Source organism: Leptonychotes weddellii, chromosome 5 (genome assembly GCF_054177405.1).
Source record: "Leptonychotes weddellii isolate Sample4059 chromosome 5, ASM5417740v2, whole genome shotgun sequence".
Taxonomy (NCBI): domain Eukaryota; kingdom Metazoa; phylum Chordata; class Mammalia; order Carnivora; family Phocidae; genus Leptonychotes; species Leptonychotes weddellii.
In genome coordinates, this window is record NC_138373.1 from 116302435 (window position 1) to 116319613 (window position 17179).

The window sequence follows — 17179 nt, forward strand, 5'->3', positions numbered from 1 at the left end:
ACACCTACACCACTTCTATCTGGAATAAAATTTGACTATGATAAGTAATCAGAGCATCGTTAGAGTTGGATCTTTTGTCGTGTATTGGAAATTTAGATGGTTGATTTTTCCTGAAGATTTCAGCACTAACTCTATCAGCAAACCAAGGAGTCCTTCTTGTTGTGCCACTAGATCTTTAACTAAAGTTTAGAAACTATCAAGTGAATAAGTTCAGTTTAGAAGACATTGTAAAATTCCAGATTATGAAAAAAATTGACATGCTAAGAAAACTATTTCAAATTTATATTCATTGTATTTCAGGAACTTTTTAATAGATACGAGAGGGCAATTTATGCAGCTTTAAGTGGGAATCTCAAACAGGTATGTAATCTATTTTAATTCTTCCTTTTTCCTGTGGGACAAAATCAGATACATATTCTAATAATCATGTAATAAATTTTATAAGCTCAAGCTACTTTCTAAGAGTGGCAGTGACAGCATAATCATGAAATAGGATAGTGACTTGAGCTGCTTAATTTCACGTATGCCATACACCAAATGATGTTTTAATACATGGAATCAGACCTTAATTTCTAAGAGTTGTAAATTTAATTACAATACATACGCATATTTTTTTTACAACACACATTTATTGATGACTCATAGTGCTCATAGGTTTTTACAGAAGCACTACTAAGGTACAGTGACTGTTGGGATTGTCTTGCGTGTGTGTGTGTGTGTGTGCACTTCTTGCAAACCCCACCACCCCCTGCATTTTATAGCTATTTGAGGGATGTTATAATAATTAGTTGATACACCATCTTACATCAACATGGAAAATTGATGCTATTGTGAACTGAGTATGGAAAAAATCTATTAATAGTTCAAACTTTTTAGAAGATGTGGTGTGGGTGGGGGTAAAAAGCTATTTCGTATGGTATTTTGCAATCCACTATGTTTTATGTCATTAAAATGACTTTATAGTCCATATCAATGGAAGTAACTGCTTCCCCGTCCCCCCCCACCCCCATTGTTGACTGTGTATGTGTTTCTGGTTTGGCATGGGGGAAAAAGCTGCTTCCTGTCTGCGACACCTGGGAAGACACAGTGTGGGCCTACTTTCGGGTGATGGTTGACAGTTTGGTAGAACAGGAGATCCGGACGTCAGTAGTGAATCTGGATGAAACTGAAGAACTCCCTAGGGAATATTTGGAAGCAAAGTGAGTTTGTTGTTTTGTTTTTTTGTCCTGATGATTTGCAGTATGCTCTGTGAAGTTTTATTTTGTAGCCCTTGTTCATATTATTAATACTGTTTTATCCCTTTCCTGTTTTCTTTTTGAAGTTGGACCTTAGAAAAGGTATTTGAAGAACTTCAAGCTACTGATAAAAAGGTAAATATTAGTAGGAACGTTTTAGGATAACTAGAATAGGAAACAACATTATGCTGTTGTGCCATGTATCTGAAAGGCAAAAAAAAAATATGAAACTTTGTTATATTTTCTTACCTCTTATCTAAATGAGAGACATTCTTTTTTTTTTTTTTTTGAAGATTTTATTTATTTATTTGAGAGAGCACAAGCGGGGTGGGGGGGAAGGCAGAGGGAGAGGGAGAAGCAGACTCCCCACTAAGCAGGGAGCCTGATGCAGGGCTTGATCCCAGGACCCAGGAATCATGACCTGAGCCAAAGGCACACGCTTAACCAACTGAGCCACCCAGGCACCCCTAAATGAGAGACATTCTTTATTTTTTTATTTTTATTTTTTTTAAAGATTTTATTCATTTATTTGACAGAGAAAGACAGCAAGAGAGGGAACACAAGCAGAGGGAGTGGGAGAGGGAGAAGCAGGCTTCCCGCGGGGTGGGGAGCCCGACGCAGGGCTTGATCCCAGGACCCTGGGATCATGACCTGAGCCAAAGGCAGACGTTTAACGACTGAGCCACCCAGGTGCCCCTAAATGAGAGACATTCTGTAAAAGGAAGAGACTTAATTGCATATTTAAATGATACATCATTTCTGTCTCTTTTGTTCAGCATTGGTTTCATCTAAAAATAAGGGTTATGCATGTAAGCTAATTTATCCCTTTCTGAAAAGAGAAATATTAATGGAAAATTAACAAGGACTTTTCCTAGATCTTAAAATAATTAACATTTTTAGGTAATATTCTCCTAAATAATTTTAAATAACTGAAGTATATAACAAAATAATCCAAAGATATAAATAAAACCTATATAATAACTCCCTCCTAACCACTTTATGGTTATTCTCATTCCCCAGAGATGATAAAATATATAGCTATGTAGTCTTTTATATCCTTCTCCATACTCTTAGAAATATGTGTAAATAATGTAGATATTCCAAAATAGGATTTTGATTTTTGTTGTTGTTTTTTGCATCATACTACATACATTACTCTACAACTTGGCCGGGGGTGGGGGGGTGTTTTGTTTTTATTTATTTGCTTTTTTGAGAGAGAGAGAGATTGCATGGGGGGGAAGAGGCAGAAGGAGAGAGAGAATCTTAAGCAGCCTCCATGCCCAGCACAGAGCCCCAGCATGGAGTTGGACACAGGGCTCAGTTTCATGATCTTGAGATCATGACCTGAGCTGAAATCAAGAATCCGGATGCTTAACTGACTGAGCCACCCACGCACCCCAGTTGTTTGGTTTTTGGTTTTGGGTTTTTTTTTTTTGTTTTTTTTTTTTTTCATTTAATGATACTTTCTACAAGTTAGTGGATATAGATTTTAATGTAACCTGCCTTATTCTTTTTAATCCTTCCTCTTTTGATGGTATTTAGGTTGTTTCTAGCACTGCAGTGACCATTCTTATATACATATATGCTTATCTACTAGTCCTCTATTTTAGGGTAAGTGTCCTAAAAGCAGAGTTGCTGAGTTAAAGGGTAGCTGTATATTAAATTAATTACCTGGTTGTAGCATTTAATTCATACTCCCATAAGTAATTTATTAATGTGGCCATTTCCTTGCATTCTCATGACTCCCAAATATCACACTTTGAATTTTTTGCTAATCCATCAGATTAGGTGGGATGTAGGAACTCACTGTACTACTTATATTTCCGTTTATTCATAAGGCTAGCAAGTTTTCCTGTGTTTATTGACCATTTGTGAACTTCCTGTTGAGATCTTTTACCTATTTTTCTGTTGAGTTTTATCTTTTCCTTAATACTATATATGACCTCTTTGTATAGTAAAGAAATTAATGCTTCTTCTATCAAGTGTTTATTACCAGTCTGTTATTTCGGAGATTCCAGGTAATTGAAAATAAAACAAGTAAAGGAATAGATACAAATATTAGAAAGGGGGGAATATTTACTTATGATAAAAGTGTAAATCTAGAAACTCAAGATTCAATCAGTTACTGGGATTAATAAAAAAATTAATAAGAATTGAGAGTTTTTTAAGTACCTAAATTCAAGACAAAGCTACCCAAAAAATCATAGCCTCTCTGTACTTTCCACAGCTAATTAGAAAAGGATTTAGTCCTCCCCCAAAAAAGTCCCTTTAAATTACTGACCAAACTATAAGATATATAGGATAAAATTAACTAGGGGTTTGAGGACTTTCATAAAGAAACTATAGAATCTTACTGGAAGACATGAGTCAATAGATGTACATGTTCCTGGATGAGAGGATTTGATGTAAATATTACCCATTCCAAAATTAACATAGAAACCTAATACTTTGGGGGATTATTTCTGAACAGAAAATTTTACAAGTAGAAGAATAAGTGAGAATGGCAAGAAAATTTGGAAAGGAATAATATTATGAAGTACTTGACTTACTCAATAATAAAACAGTATAAGTATACAACAAAACAGTGTGCAGTTAGCACAGGAATGAATAGATCAGTGAAATACAGACGTCATTGTTAGATCCAAATATGTATTAGCACTCCATAGATGACAGAGGCTATCTTTCATTTCAAAGGAAGAGAGATGGTTTATTTACACCCATGGTATGGACATGATTGACTTTGTATCTGGAGGAAAACAGAGCTAAATCCCTTCCTCATGCCACATTTTAAAATCAGTTCCAGATGGAGCAAAGATCTGAATGTAAACAAGAATGAATGCTGAAGCAAAATTTAGATAATGAAATAAAAATTAAAATATATTTGACAAAAAAGAAATAAACTATTTGCTTCCAAACAGTGCAACAGCAGTTCACTTGTAGTTTTTTCTACTCTGTCTAATCACTATTTTGGTGGTTTCTGTTATGCTTGGTGCTGTGTGCAGAAGAGAATACACAAGGAATACTTTGAAGAACTGCTGTTCGTTTTTGAAGAAATCTTATAGTTTGTTTTGCTTAGGTTACATGTGCCCTTCCTTTCTGGCTCACCATGAAAATATTCACAGAGATTAAATTGTTTTATCACAGTTCTCTGCTTTCAAGGATTGTTCAGCTGGAGTATATTCCAAAGGCATTCTCTTCCTCACATTTGTTTTGATCTCGTAAGACCCCTGATATGCAACTTTTCCTTTATGTATGTTGTTTCAGAAGTTGACATTTTAGTTTACTAATGAATACATACTATAGAATGACCACTGGGAGATTTATGGAAAATGTAAAAATTTTTTCAGAGAGTTTTGGAAGAGAATCAAGAACATTATCATATAGTTCAAAAATTCCTTATCCTGGGAGACATTGATGGTAAGATACTATACTTTTGTTTTACTTTCTGTGAGTTCTTTGTTTTCTTATGGCAGTTTTGTAAAAAGTTATCAAAACAGTGCATGACTCACCACATCTTTTAATCTTTATATCAGCCTATTTGAATGTAACTATTAATTGTTAGATAATAGAGTTTGAATTTAATCCTGGGTCTGTTTTATGTGGGGGTTATTAACAATGAGGTAGTGATTTCATAGTACTATAGGAATACAGTGAATATCCTTAGTAATGTTTATTTCTGTTCTTTTGGTTTTTATCCCTGTTATTGAATTTTTGCTTTGATGGCTTGTAGGTTTGATGAATGAATTTAACAAATGGCTTTCCAAAAGCAGAAACAATCTACCTGGACACCTCCTCCGCTTCATGACTCACCTCATTTTGTTTTTCCACACTCTGGGACTACAGATCAAAGTAAATAAAAAAGAACAATTTACTGTCCTTCGCAGGGGTGATGCTATATGCCTCTCATCAGAAAAACATGCTACTTTTTTGTTGTTATTTTCTAGAAATGGTGGAAAGGGTACACAAGTCTTTTTTCTTTTTTCCTTTTTTCTCTAAGATTTTATTTGAGAGCGAGCGAGCATAAGTGGGGGGAGGGGTCAAGGGAGAGGAACAAGCAGGCTCCCTGCTCATGACCTGGGATCATGACCTGAGCTGAAGGCAGACCCTTAACCGAATGAGGCACCCAAGCACTCTGGCATAGAAGTCTTCTATATGGTCTTGTATGGTCACTCAATGATAATTCACTGTGGGTGACCCTTTAGGGCTCTAGTCTATGGACGCAGAATACCTCTGTGTGTGTGTGTGTGTGTATGTGTGTGTGTTTTAAGTAATTTTTTTAAAAGATTTTATTAGCACGGGTAAATGAGCAAGGGGGAGGGACAGGGACAAGACGACTCCCCGCTGAGCGGGGAGCCCAACCTGAGGCTGGATCCCAGCACCCTGAGATTATGACGGGAGCTAAAGTCAGATGCTCAACCGGACTGAGCCACCCAGGCGCCCCTGTGTGGTTTTTGATAAATTCATAACTTTATCCTCATTGGTACCCAGGCCTAAATCAACCAGCAAAGCTAACTGAACCAAACTACTTTTTCAAACCTTTGTTTTCTTTTTGTTGTTGTTGTTTCTTTTTCCTAAATGATGGTAACATTTTGGCAGTACATGTAGAAGGCAGAATGATACAGTAGTTGAAAGCTTAGGCTTTGGAGTAAGAATCCTGGGTTCACATCCTTACTCAGCAGCTTCTAGTATATAATTCTGGGTAAATAAAACCTCCGAAGTGCCTTAGTTTAGAAACTCTTAGTTTCTTCCTGTGTAAATTGTGAACAATGATAGTAATCACCCACAAAGAGTTATGGAAGGTTAAATTGGGCAGCACATAAGCTTTGCTAAGTACTTAGCCTAGCATGTAGTCATTGCTCCATGGTAAATATTAAAATCATTAAATCATAATAGCAGAATTTTTATTATAAAGATACATTGTTGGTACACATAAGCAATTGTGTTTATAATTGAATTATATCTTTTTTTTCTATGAAGGAAGAAGTTTCCATTGAAGTTTTAAAGACATACATACAGGTAAATTTTAAGAATCCACAATTTTTTTTTTTTTTTTTTTTTTTTACTGTTTTGGTGGAAACAAAAATCAGAATGGTAATGTTTTAATGCTCAGTGGCAGGAAAGTCATCAGAATCTGTAAGAGATCTTTTAATTATCATAAGTATATATATATTTTTAAAGATTTTATTTATTTATTTGCCAGAGAGAGAGAGAGGGAGAGTACAAGCAGGGGGAGTGGCAGGCAGAGGGAGACGCAGGCTCCTTGCTAAGCAAGGAGCCCAATGTGGGACTCGATCCCAGGACCCTGAGACCATGACCTGAGCTTCGTGAAGGCAGACGCTTAACCATCTGAGCCACCCAGGCACCCCAATCATAAGTATATTTTATTTGGAATTTAAAATCATTCTGTTCAGTGGCACAAATCCACATCTGTATGAATCTCCCATATCATGTTTGAAATTTTGAAGTTAATTTTTTAAAAAGCACTTCTGATCCCAGAACCTGTTATTATTATTATTGACATACTTCGATCTTTTTCTGTTTTTTAGCTTTTAATAAATGAGAAGCATACAAATCTCATAGCATTTTATACCTGTCATTTGCCTCAAGACCTAGCTGTTGCCCAGTATGCATTATTTTTGGAAGGTGTTACAGAATTTGAGCAGCGCCACCGTTGCCTGGAGCTGGCTAAAGAAGCAGGTAAAGATGGTTGAGAACTTTTTGTTGGGCTTCACAGGCAGGTTATCATTTGGCATTAGTAACAGTTATCTTTCTAGTTTTAAATCTTCTTTTGAAAGAAAAAGAATGAAATTTTTGATGAAATTCTGTTTTCGGAATAAAATAAACTGTAACTCATGTGTAAAATATCCCTGTTACAGCATTTTCTTTTATAATTTTATAATGTCTTTCATACTTTACATGTTATATTTTAAAGAATTTTTATTCCAATTTACTGAATCATTGTGACGGTTTAGAGAATATTAGTGTGAATGATTAATTCTTGTTTTTGTCTCTTAAAAAAAAATTCCTTAGATTTGGATATTGCAGCTATAACAAAGACCGTAGTCGAGAATATCCGGAAGAAAGATAATGGTGAATTCAGTCATCATGACGTGGCCCCAGCCCTAGATACCAGCACTACTGAGGTAACATGAGGGGCAGGAGAGATGTGTGCGTAACTCCTAATAATCCCTCACGTGGCTCTTTGGTGAACTTCCACCTTAACATACTCTGGCTCCTTTCTTTTTTTTAAGAATTTTTCTTTGTCAGCCAAAACATTTTAAATTTTAGAAATTGGCAGCAAGCAGACTTAAGGTCTTATGTAAGGGATACAAATTATTTGCAGTAGTATTGTGTTAAAAGGAAGCTTCTTTAACAGAAAAAAAGTGAGCATTGGATATTTGCTCATTGGATTATTCTAGATACTTGATCAATCACTAACTCTTAAGTAGTTTACTTATCCTGTTTTCAGAAAGAAAAACATTTTAGAGTAGCAGTTAAGGAATCACCTAGTTAAGTTGGTGGGACATAGAATATTTAATTCCAGATTCACACTCCAGGAAGGTTTTTTGGTAATTTTTTTCCCAAGGTTTTTTTTTTTTTTTTTAAGATTTTATTTATTTGTCAGAGAGAGAGCGCACAAGCAGGGGGAGTGGCAGGCAAAGGGAGAAGCAGGCTCCCTGCTGAGCAAGGAGCCCAGTGCGGGGCTCGATCCCAGGACCCTGAGATCATGACCTGAGCCGAAGGCAGACGCTTACTCGACTGAGCCACCCAGGCGTCCCTTTTTTGTAATTTAATAGAGAGTTATTAAGTGTGAGAAGTGAAACTAAGGAAAGCTAGATTCTTTCATAATTTTGTATAACTTGAGGGAAAATCATGTTTACTAGAAGTGCAGATGTAAGTTAATTCTACTAATTTGCAGAATATATTAGAAAAAAGCACAATTGATGTTTCTTTTTTCCAATTAAATGAATAGGAGGACCGTTTAAAAATTGACGTAATTGACTGGTTGGTATTTGACCCAGCCCAGAGGGCAGAAGCACTAAAACAAGGCAATGCGATAATGAGAAAATTCTTGGGTATGCTTGATTTTAATATTCTTTTTTCAAGTTTTTGTTCAAATCTATATATTCTTAAATTTTGTTTTGTTGTGGTTTTTTTTGTTTTTCTAATCCTTCCAACGGGGGAGGGGAGGGCAGATGACAAAACAGCCATTTTTCTATATTAAGCCTAGTATTATGAAACAAAACATTTAACATTATCATTGTCCTAATCAGTTTTTCATATAATCTCAAGGCTTTTGAAAAATGTAATTGCCTTAAGATACAAAAGTTGGTAAAAGCAACTGCATTAAGTGAATCCTTTTGTGACTTGACACATTGAAATAAGGAAAAAGCTTGACCATTAAGTAGAAAGAATCACCCAAACCTTTAGCAGAAGTACTTTGGGACTCGAGATGCTTACAGCTGACTGTAAAAGTTGCAAACCAATTAATTTGACTCCTTTAGAAAGCACCATACAGCACTTCACATATGTTGAAAAATTGTGTATCTTTTTCACAGCCTCAAAAAAGCATGAAGCTGCAAAAGAAGTGTTTGTGAAAATTCCTCAGGACTCTATAGCAGAAATCTATAATCAGTGGGAGGAACAAGGAATGGAAAGTCCACTTCCCGCTGAAGATGATAATGCTATCAGAGAACATTTGTGCATTAGAGCTTATTTGGTGAGCTTATAAAGAAAATCACAAATGTGTCTATCTTCATGATGGTATTTCTGAATCACTCTCAGACTTTGAACTGTTTTTCCAGAAGTGGTGGCTGACTTTTTATCTTATCTCCCTTGTGACTGTGGTACTGACTGATCCACAGGAGCATTGAAATTGTGGTCTGGCCTTCATCAGCATAAGCTTCTAATTAATGCTAACCGACCAAGAACTTCTCACATTGTAGAGAGTATGTGATGTCTGAAACTTAGTTTTAAGATTCTTTGAATGCCTGTATCAACTTAAATATTTTTTGGTGGGGGAGGGCAGTAACTGAAAAAGGCAAGATAATCTGAATTTGTTATACCTAAAATTAACAACATACTCATTTAAAATTCATTCAACAAATAATGAAGTAATTACATCAGGCTAGGTTCTAGGGGACATCTGTGGCTAGCAGTCTATCCTTGCCTTCTAGAAGCTAATAGGCTAGTCATGAAGACAGACAAGTAAACATGCGTACATCAGAGAGTGGTAAGTGTCAAGATACATATATGACCGGAGTGCTTGAGATAGGACTAGGTTCCAGAAAACACAATATACATGTACCTTGCTGGTGTTTACCGCTTGACAAAATATTTATTCACAATGATTTTTTTTGTGTGCAAAAAATAAATACTGAACAGTTCTGTTTCTTGATGTTGCAAAATTACTTCTAAGAAGCAAATTTTAAAAGCTGTGTAGAACATATGGAAAACTTGTGTTTGTTTTGTGTTTTTCTATTTTATTTTACATCTTAGGAAGCCAATGAAACCTTTAATGAGTGGTTTAAGCATATGAATTCAGCTCCACAGAAACCTACTTTGATACCTCAAGCAACTTTTACTGAGAAAGTGGCTCATGAACACAAAGAAAAGAAATATGAAGTAAGTTGAATATAGACAAGACCTATTTATTGCATTTTAAAAATATAGGTCATGTATTTATTTTTCTTCAGACTTTTTTTTTTTTTACACAATGTTATATTACTTTCTAATGTCCAACACAGTGATTCAACACTTCCATACATCCTCCAGTGATCATTACAGGTGCTCTCCTTAATCCCCATCCCCTATTTCACCCATCCCCCTACCTCTTCCCCTCATCTATGGACAGACACCTGGGCTGCTTCCATAACTTGGCTATTGTAAATAATGCTGCAGTAAACATAGGGGTGCACGTATCCCTATGAATTAGTGTTTTGTATTTTTTAGGTAAACCCCCAGTAGTGCAATTACTGGATCATAGGGTAGTTCTATTTTTAACTTTTTGAGGAACCTCCATACTTTTTTCCACAGTGTCTGTACCAGCTTCCATTCGCACTGATAGTGCACAAGGGTTCCTTTCTCTCCACATCCTCACCAACATTTGTTGTTTCTTGTGTTTTTGATTTTAGCCATTCTGATGGGTGTGAGGTATTACCTTATTGTGGTTTTGATTTGTATCTCCCTGATGATGAGTGATGTTGACCATTTTTTCCTGTGTCTTTTGGCCATCTGTATGTCCTCTTTGGAAAAATCTTCAGGTCTTCTGCCCATTTTTTAATTGGCTTATTTCATTTTTTTGGTGTTGAGTTGAAGAAGTTCTTTATATATTTTGGACACTAGCCCTTCATCGGATATGTCATTTGCATATATGTTCTTCCATTCAGTGGGTTCCCTTTTAGTTTTGTTGATTGTTTTCTTTGCTGTGCAGGTTTTTATCTTGATACAGTCCCAATAGTTTGTTTTTGCTTTTGTTTTCCTTGCTTCAGGAGACATATCTAGAAAAATGTTGCTATGGTTAATTTTAGAGATACCGCCTGTACTCTCTTCTAGGATTTTTTTTTTTTTTTTAAGATTTATTTATTTTATTTGAGAGACAGAGCAAGAGTGCCAGTGAGGGGAGGGGTAGAGGGAGAAAATCTTAAGCAGATTCCCTGCTGAGTGCAGAGCCTGTTGCTTCCCAGGGCTCCATCCCACAACCCATGAAATCATGACCTGAGCTAAAACCAAGAGTTGGGTGCCTAACCGATTGAGTCACCCTAACACCCCTCTTCTAGTATTTTTATGGTTTCAGGTCTCCCATTTAGGTCTTTAATCCGTTTTGAATTTATTTTTGTGTTTGATGTAAGAAAGTGGTCCAGTTACATTCTTTTGCATGTAGCTGTCCAATTTTCTCAACACCATTTGTTGAAGAAACTATCTTTTTCCCATTAGATATTCTTTCCTGATTTGTTGAAGTTAATTGACCATATAACTGTGAGTTGATCAGGTCATATTTAGAGAGACAATTTCTTCAGCGGTTATATTCTTACTATAACAGGTGATCTTTCTGTTAATGTTATTTGAAAAAAAAGTCATCTGATTAGTTAGTTTTCTGCAGGTTATTAACCAAACATGAAAAATACCTTTAGGTGACATTAATGTTCATTTACGAAGTTAATATTTTAGTGTTTTATTTCACTGCAATCCGTTGATACTTATTTTTGTATTTGGCTGACTAAAGTCAACTCTTCTTTTTTTTTTTAAGTTTTATTTATTTAAGTAATCTACACCTATGTGGGACTCGCACTCACGACCCAGATATCAAGGGTTGAATGCTTCTCCATAAAGTCAGCTCTTTAGAATGATATTCCATGTAAATATTCCTGTGTGTACCTTTACAAATACATTATTTATTGGTTTTAGTCTGTTAATATGTCTGCCTTATGTTTGTTTTGCAGATGGATTATGTTATTTGGAAAGGGCATTTGGATGCCCTAACTGCCGATGTGAAAGAGAAAATGTACAATGTTTTGTTGTTTGTTGATGGAGGGTGGATGGTGGATGTTAGAGAGGTAAGCTCTGTACATTGTGTACAGCTAAAAAGAAAAAGTCTTTTTTCAAAGGTTCTTTCTCTGAGTAGGAGCATCTATGGATCTTTTATAACTGAACATCCCATAATTTTAACCTAGACTGAAAATACTAACTAGGGAATAAAAATCTTGGACTGTTGGGTGAACTATTTCTTCAGATTTAATATGTTCATTCAGGATACTTTAAAAATTCTGGACCTAAAAATTATATGTGTATTCAACTCAATTTAAGGATACGAAGATAAGTCTAGAGGCAGGGGCCGTGGCCCTCACCTCTGAGCTATCCATTTAAATGACCTGGGGGGCTTTTTAAAAGCCCACTCTTAGACATTCTGATTTAATTGATCTGAGGGCTGAGTTTTTTGTTTGTTTGTTTCAGAGCTTTTATATTTGAGTTTATTCTTCATTTAACTTTCAAAACACTACTGTAGGGGCACCTGGGTGCAGCGTCTGCCTTCGGCTCAGGTCATGATCCCGGGGTCCTGGGATCGAGCCCCGCATCGGGCTCCCTGCTCAGCGGGAAGCCTGCTTCTCCCTCTCCCACTCCCCCTGCTTGTGTTCCCTCTCTCGCTGTGTCTGTCTCTGTCTCTCTCTCTCAAATAAATAAAATCTTTTAAAAAATAAATAAATAAAATAAAACACTGCTATAGTTGGATGTTAAAAACAAAAACAGTAGCAAGTAGTGAGCTGTGATTATAGTCCTTCACTCGTTCACTACTGCATATAAAATGCCAGCAGTTACTCACCGCCCGCATTAAGAGGTCTGACACTGCACACCACCTCTGGGATGATGTTCATCATCCTCATCTGCTTCCCCATTGTAATGGTGCCATCTTTCCTGATTTGGATCAAAGTCCACCAGTTCTATCTGGTCCATTTCATCAGTCTCTTCTACTTCCTTCCTCTCAGGCAGGGGTTTTTCCAGCAAAGAGAGTTTGTCAGGAGAGAGAAGGCCATTCTCAGGAAAGTTTACCTTAAATTCGATAATTAGGCAAACCTTCTCATATGGTCTATGATAAATTGGCATGCCTTCATTTAGCACACACTTGATACCTCCATGCTTGACAATTTGACCTGGATGAGAGGCGATGATGATGGTTCGGTTGTCAAGAGTAGACATTGGCGGGCGCCTGGGTGGCTCAGTTGGTTAAGCGACTGCCTTCAGCTCAGGTCATGATCCTGGAGTCCCGGGATCGAGTCCCGCATCGGGCTCCCTGCTCGGCAGGGAGTCTGCTTCTCCCTCTGATCCTCCCCCTCTCATACTTTCTGTCTCCCATTCTCTCTCAGATAAATAAATAAAATCTTTCAAAAAAAAAAAAAAAGAGTAGACACTGGCTTTTGAAAGCTACACAGTGCTTCAACCAGCTGTATGTCCATATACATGAAAAGGTCTTCTCACCGAGTAAAAACAGCACGGTCCTTCTGGTGTAAAACAATGATAATATCTCCTAGTTCCAGTCCTGGTTCTTGGTCTCCTTCACCATGGAATGTTATCTTCCGGCCGTCTTTCATGCCTTGGTCAATATGAACTTCTAGAATCTCCTTCTCTCCAACTATCTTCCTTCCATTGCAGCTTTTACATCTGTCTTTAGGACTGATCCATTCCCATGGCCCTGGCACTCCGTGCGCACAGATTGAATTTGCTGAACCATTCCAGGTCTTATCTGATGAATTCTTATTTGTATTCCAGTACCTCAGCAATTGGTACTGGAATACAACAACATTCGACTGCTCCTTTCTTACCAACTCAGCCGTCACATTTATTGCAAATCACATTCTTTTGCAGAGCTAGTTTTCTTGTTGCACCATTACATAAACCTTCTAAGGTTACTGAGAGCTGATGTACAACATTTTTACCTCTCCTTTCACTCTGCATCCTTCTGATGACTCCTTATTACACTTTGAATAAACCTCAAAGTTCTTTTCTTGATGTACAAGATGGCACATACACTGGAGCTTGACTACCCCTCCCCCAGTCTTGTATCCTCCTACCCCTCCCCCCCATCCCCCCACTACATGTTAGCCTCTGGGCCTCTTTGCTGTTCTTTCTCTGCCTAGAATGCTCTTTCCCCAAAATAGCTGTACGGATGGCTTTCCTACCTCCTTCAGTAGTATGCTCAATGTCCTCTCTCTAGAGACCCTCCCCATCCCCCAACCCCAACCCCCCATATCACTTTCTCATTATCCTGCATTGGTTTTCCTTCTGGCAGTTATATATAATGTATAATGTATATATTTATTTGCTTGTTGTGTCTATCTCCATTAGGATATAGATTTCATGAAGGCAACAACATTGTTTTCTTCATTTCTCTGACTTTGGCACTTAAGTTAATGCCTAGAACATAAGCTTTCAGAAGATATTTGGTACATTTAGTAAATGACCGAGGTGAATGCCCTGTCTTCATATTAGAGATATCTATAATGTCAGTGCAGCTCAGCTCCTGCTGGCAACACATACCAGCTAATGAATTTTTCTCACATGTAAGGCACTACTAGATGTCCGTAATGGAAAGAATGTTTTAATTTTATGTATTTACAGGATTTTTCAAAGCTTTTGTTCATTTGGGTGACAAAAACAGCTTAGGTTGTGGAGAGCGATTTATTTCCTTTTCCTCGTGCAAATTGCTGGGCCCATCAGGCATGATTCGGGATGGTTGGTAGCCCTCAGTCTGCTGGTATGGGAATCCATTTTAGTTAGCAGAGCAGATTACCCGTAACACCCAAGGGTGTTACAGGACGTAGAAGAAGCAGGTGCCAAAATCCATCCCATGAGATCAGATTACTAATAGAGCTGCTGCTACTTTCAGGTGATAAGGGCTATGGGAGCCAGGGCATTTTGCCTCTTTAGCATGGGCGGGGGAAGACTACATTGGAGCACATATGGAGTGACTCAGAGGAAGCAGTCCTCTCATTCTTAATAGGCTCTGGGTGGAAACAACTAATTTGAATTATGAGTAGGACCTTTGGTTTTAAATCCACTTCTGAAGGTAGTGAGTGCCTATTTGAGAAGAGAAATAAAAGTGCTTTCCCTTTTAAAATTAAGAAAACACAAGGCATGCATTTTAATATTTACTGTTACATATTTATATCTCAAAACAAGACTAAACGATTGATAGTAATTTTTCCTATGTGTGGAAACCTGACCTAGGTCACACCCTAAGTTAGTACAATCACTCATTGGTAGAATTACCACATTACATTTTGTTGCTTCATGCCTCCACTTACATCTACCTTTGAAATTACTTTAGCAACTTAATAATATAGTCTGTCCCATGAAGATACTTTCACTGATTAATGTAAGTTTTCATAAACAACAACAAAAAAGTTCCAAACTTCTAAGAAGGTACTGCTTTAAAAAAATTAATTAGATATTTTATTAGGCTTTTCTAAAGACCAGATATTTAGAGGTGCCTGGGTGGCTCAGTCGGTGAAGCGTCTACCTTCGGCTCGGGTCATGATCCTGGGGTCCTGGGATTGAGCCCCGTGTCGGGCTCCCTGCTCAGCTGGGAGTCTGCTTCCCCTCTCCCTCTCCTCCTACCCTCAGCTCATGCGCTGTTTCTCTCTCTCTCAAATAAATAAAATATTAAAAAAAAATAAAGACCAGATATTTAGCTTGTCTTGTTCTCTGTTTTGTCTTATGCTATGAACGCTATGGATTTCCTTCCTATTTTTAAGATTATTTCATAAATTTTAAGGTTGGGTACTTTTTAAATTATTTTAATGATTTTAAATTTCAAATTTGTTGCAAGAAAATGTATTGGGTACACTTCTGTACTCTTACTGCCCACATAATTTTTTAGAAAGGCCCATGTATACTTAGAAATGCTAATTGTTTTCTCCATATCGTTTTCCTCATTATATCTGTTCTGTCTCATTAATTATATTATTCAAATCTATAGGTTTTTAAAATTTTTCTACTTTTGAAAGATTATACAAAGGAATCATAAATTCATAGTGCTTAAAAACAGTTTGCAGTGACATTGTCCCACCCTGTGTGCCTCTCCCCACATCATGACCCTTCTCCCCTGCACCAGTCACCACCTCAGTTCGTGTCCTCTCACATGTATTTCCATCTGTACACATCCAGGGAAATGGTGCTGCTTTTCTGTTCTCAGTTTTGTTCTAGTGGTATTTAGTCTCTAATTTACTGCTTTAAGCATGTTTTTATTCAAGACATAATAAGTGTTAGAAATACAAATTCAAAAAAAAAGAAAAATACAAATTTAGAAGCATTTTGTTTTCATTATCAGACCTGGGACTACTCTGAGTAGTATGTTTTGTTTGCCTTCATGCTGTTTTACCAAAAATTGTGTCTCTAGCTCTCATGATTAAAATCCTGCCTTGTTTTATTTTTAATGGGCATCATAAGCTTTAGAGAAACCCCATTAGCTTCTACCTGTTGAATTTTGGGTTTGATTCAGTACTTGATTTTTTTATAACAGTATTTAGCTTAAACTTGTTAAAATGACAACTTGATGTCTGATTATAGGATGCTGAAGGAGACCATGAAAGGACACACCAAATGATTTCATTGAGAAAGCTTTGTCTGCCAATGTTGTGTTTCCTGCTTCATACCATATTGCATAGTACCGGTCAGTATCAGGAATGCTTGCAGTTAGCAGATATGGTCTCCTCTGAGCGCCACAAACTATATCTGGTAAGTTCCAGAGCGTTTACAGTTTATATTTTAGTGATTTGATAAGCTCTGTAATAATATTTGATTTTTGTGAGATGTGTTTACATTTTGTAGATGTTCTTAGATTTTCTTAAAGTAATGGTCCACTTCTAGTGTTTGTTCTTTTTTTGAAAATACATACATATTCGTAAACACTTAGAAGTAAATAGACTGGCTCAAAGAAATAGCTTTGAAGTTCTTGGACCACACTAACATACTGGCCTCTGGCTACATAAATCTTAAAGAGGAATTTCTTCTTACGTTAAGCTAATCGGGTTGATTAAGTGACTATAAATTCATATATTCTTCCTTGTTCTCATTCTTAACTTTTTTTCTTTTCTTAAAATCAGGTATTTTCTAAGGAAGAACTAAGGAAATTGTTGCAGAAGTTAAGAGAGTCCTCTCTAATGCTCCTAGACCAGGGACTTGATCCATTAGGATATGAAATTCAGTCATAATCCATCCACTCTACGATCTCACTAATTTCTGTGATAAATGGAGTTTCTTGTAAAATATATGTATTTGTAATTACTGGGTTTTTTCTTTTGCATTGTGGGGAAAATGAAAATTTAGACATTTGCATTTTGTATTTTTCAGAATATTATGGTGATACTTTGAAAATTTAATGTATTTTATCAGTATTTCACTGTTTATTAATAAAATTACATAAAAATTAAAATTTTCTGTTCTTACAA

The 17179-nt window shown here is 36.6% G+C and overlaps 1 protein-coding gene and 1 pseudogene across 1 annotated transcript in view; one reads left to right on the top strand and one right to left on the bottom strand.

The window, feature by feature from the left end:
* NUP107 (nucleoporin 107) overlaps nucleotides 1–17179 on the top strand; it is a 39838-nt gene extending 22659 nt beyond the window's left edge. The window contains exons 11-24 of the mRNA XM_081822034.1: nucleotides 301–360; nucleotides 1054–1199; nucleotides 1322–1370; nucleotides 4583–4652; nucleotides 4966–5084; nucleotides 6213–6251; nucleotides 6782–6932; nucleotides 7266–7378; nucleotides 8209–8311; nucleotides 8795–8955; nucleotides 9735–9860; nucleotides 11678–11791; nucleotides 16299–16466; nucleotides 16835–17179. Of these exons, the coding sequence (XP_081678160.1) occupies nucleotides 301–360; nucleotides 1054–1199; nucleotides 1322–1370; nucleotides 4583–4652; nucleotides 4966–5084; nucleotides 6213–6251; nucleotides 6782–6932; nucleotides 7266–7378; nucleotides 8209–8311; nucleotides 8795–8955; nucleotides 9735–9860; nucleotides 11678–11791; nucleotides 16299–16466; nucleotides 16835–16942 (1527 nt within the window). The 3' untranslated portion in view covers nucleotides 16943–17179. The remainder of the gene's footprint in view (nucleotides 1–300; nucleotides 361–1053; nucleotides 1200–1321; nucleotides 1371–4582; nucleotides 4653–4965; nucleotides 5085–6212; nucleotides 6252–6781; nucleotides 6933–7265; nucleotides 7379–8208; nucleotides 8312–8794; nucleotides 8956–9734; nucleotides 9861–11677; nucleotides 11792–16298; nucleotides 16467–16834) is intronic.
* LOC145721836 (dnaJ homolog subfamily A member 1 pseudogene) lies at nucleotides 12564–13685 on the bottom strand (annotated as a pseudogene).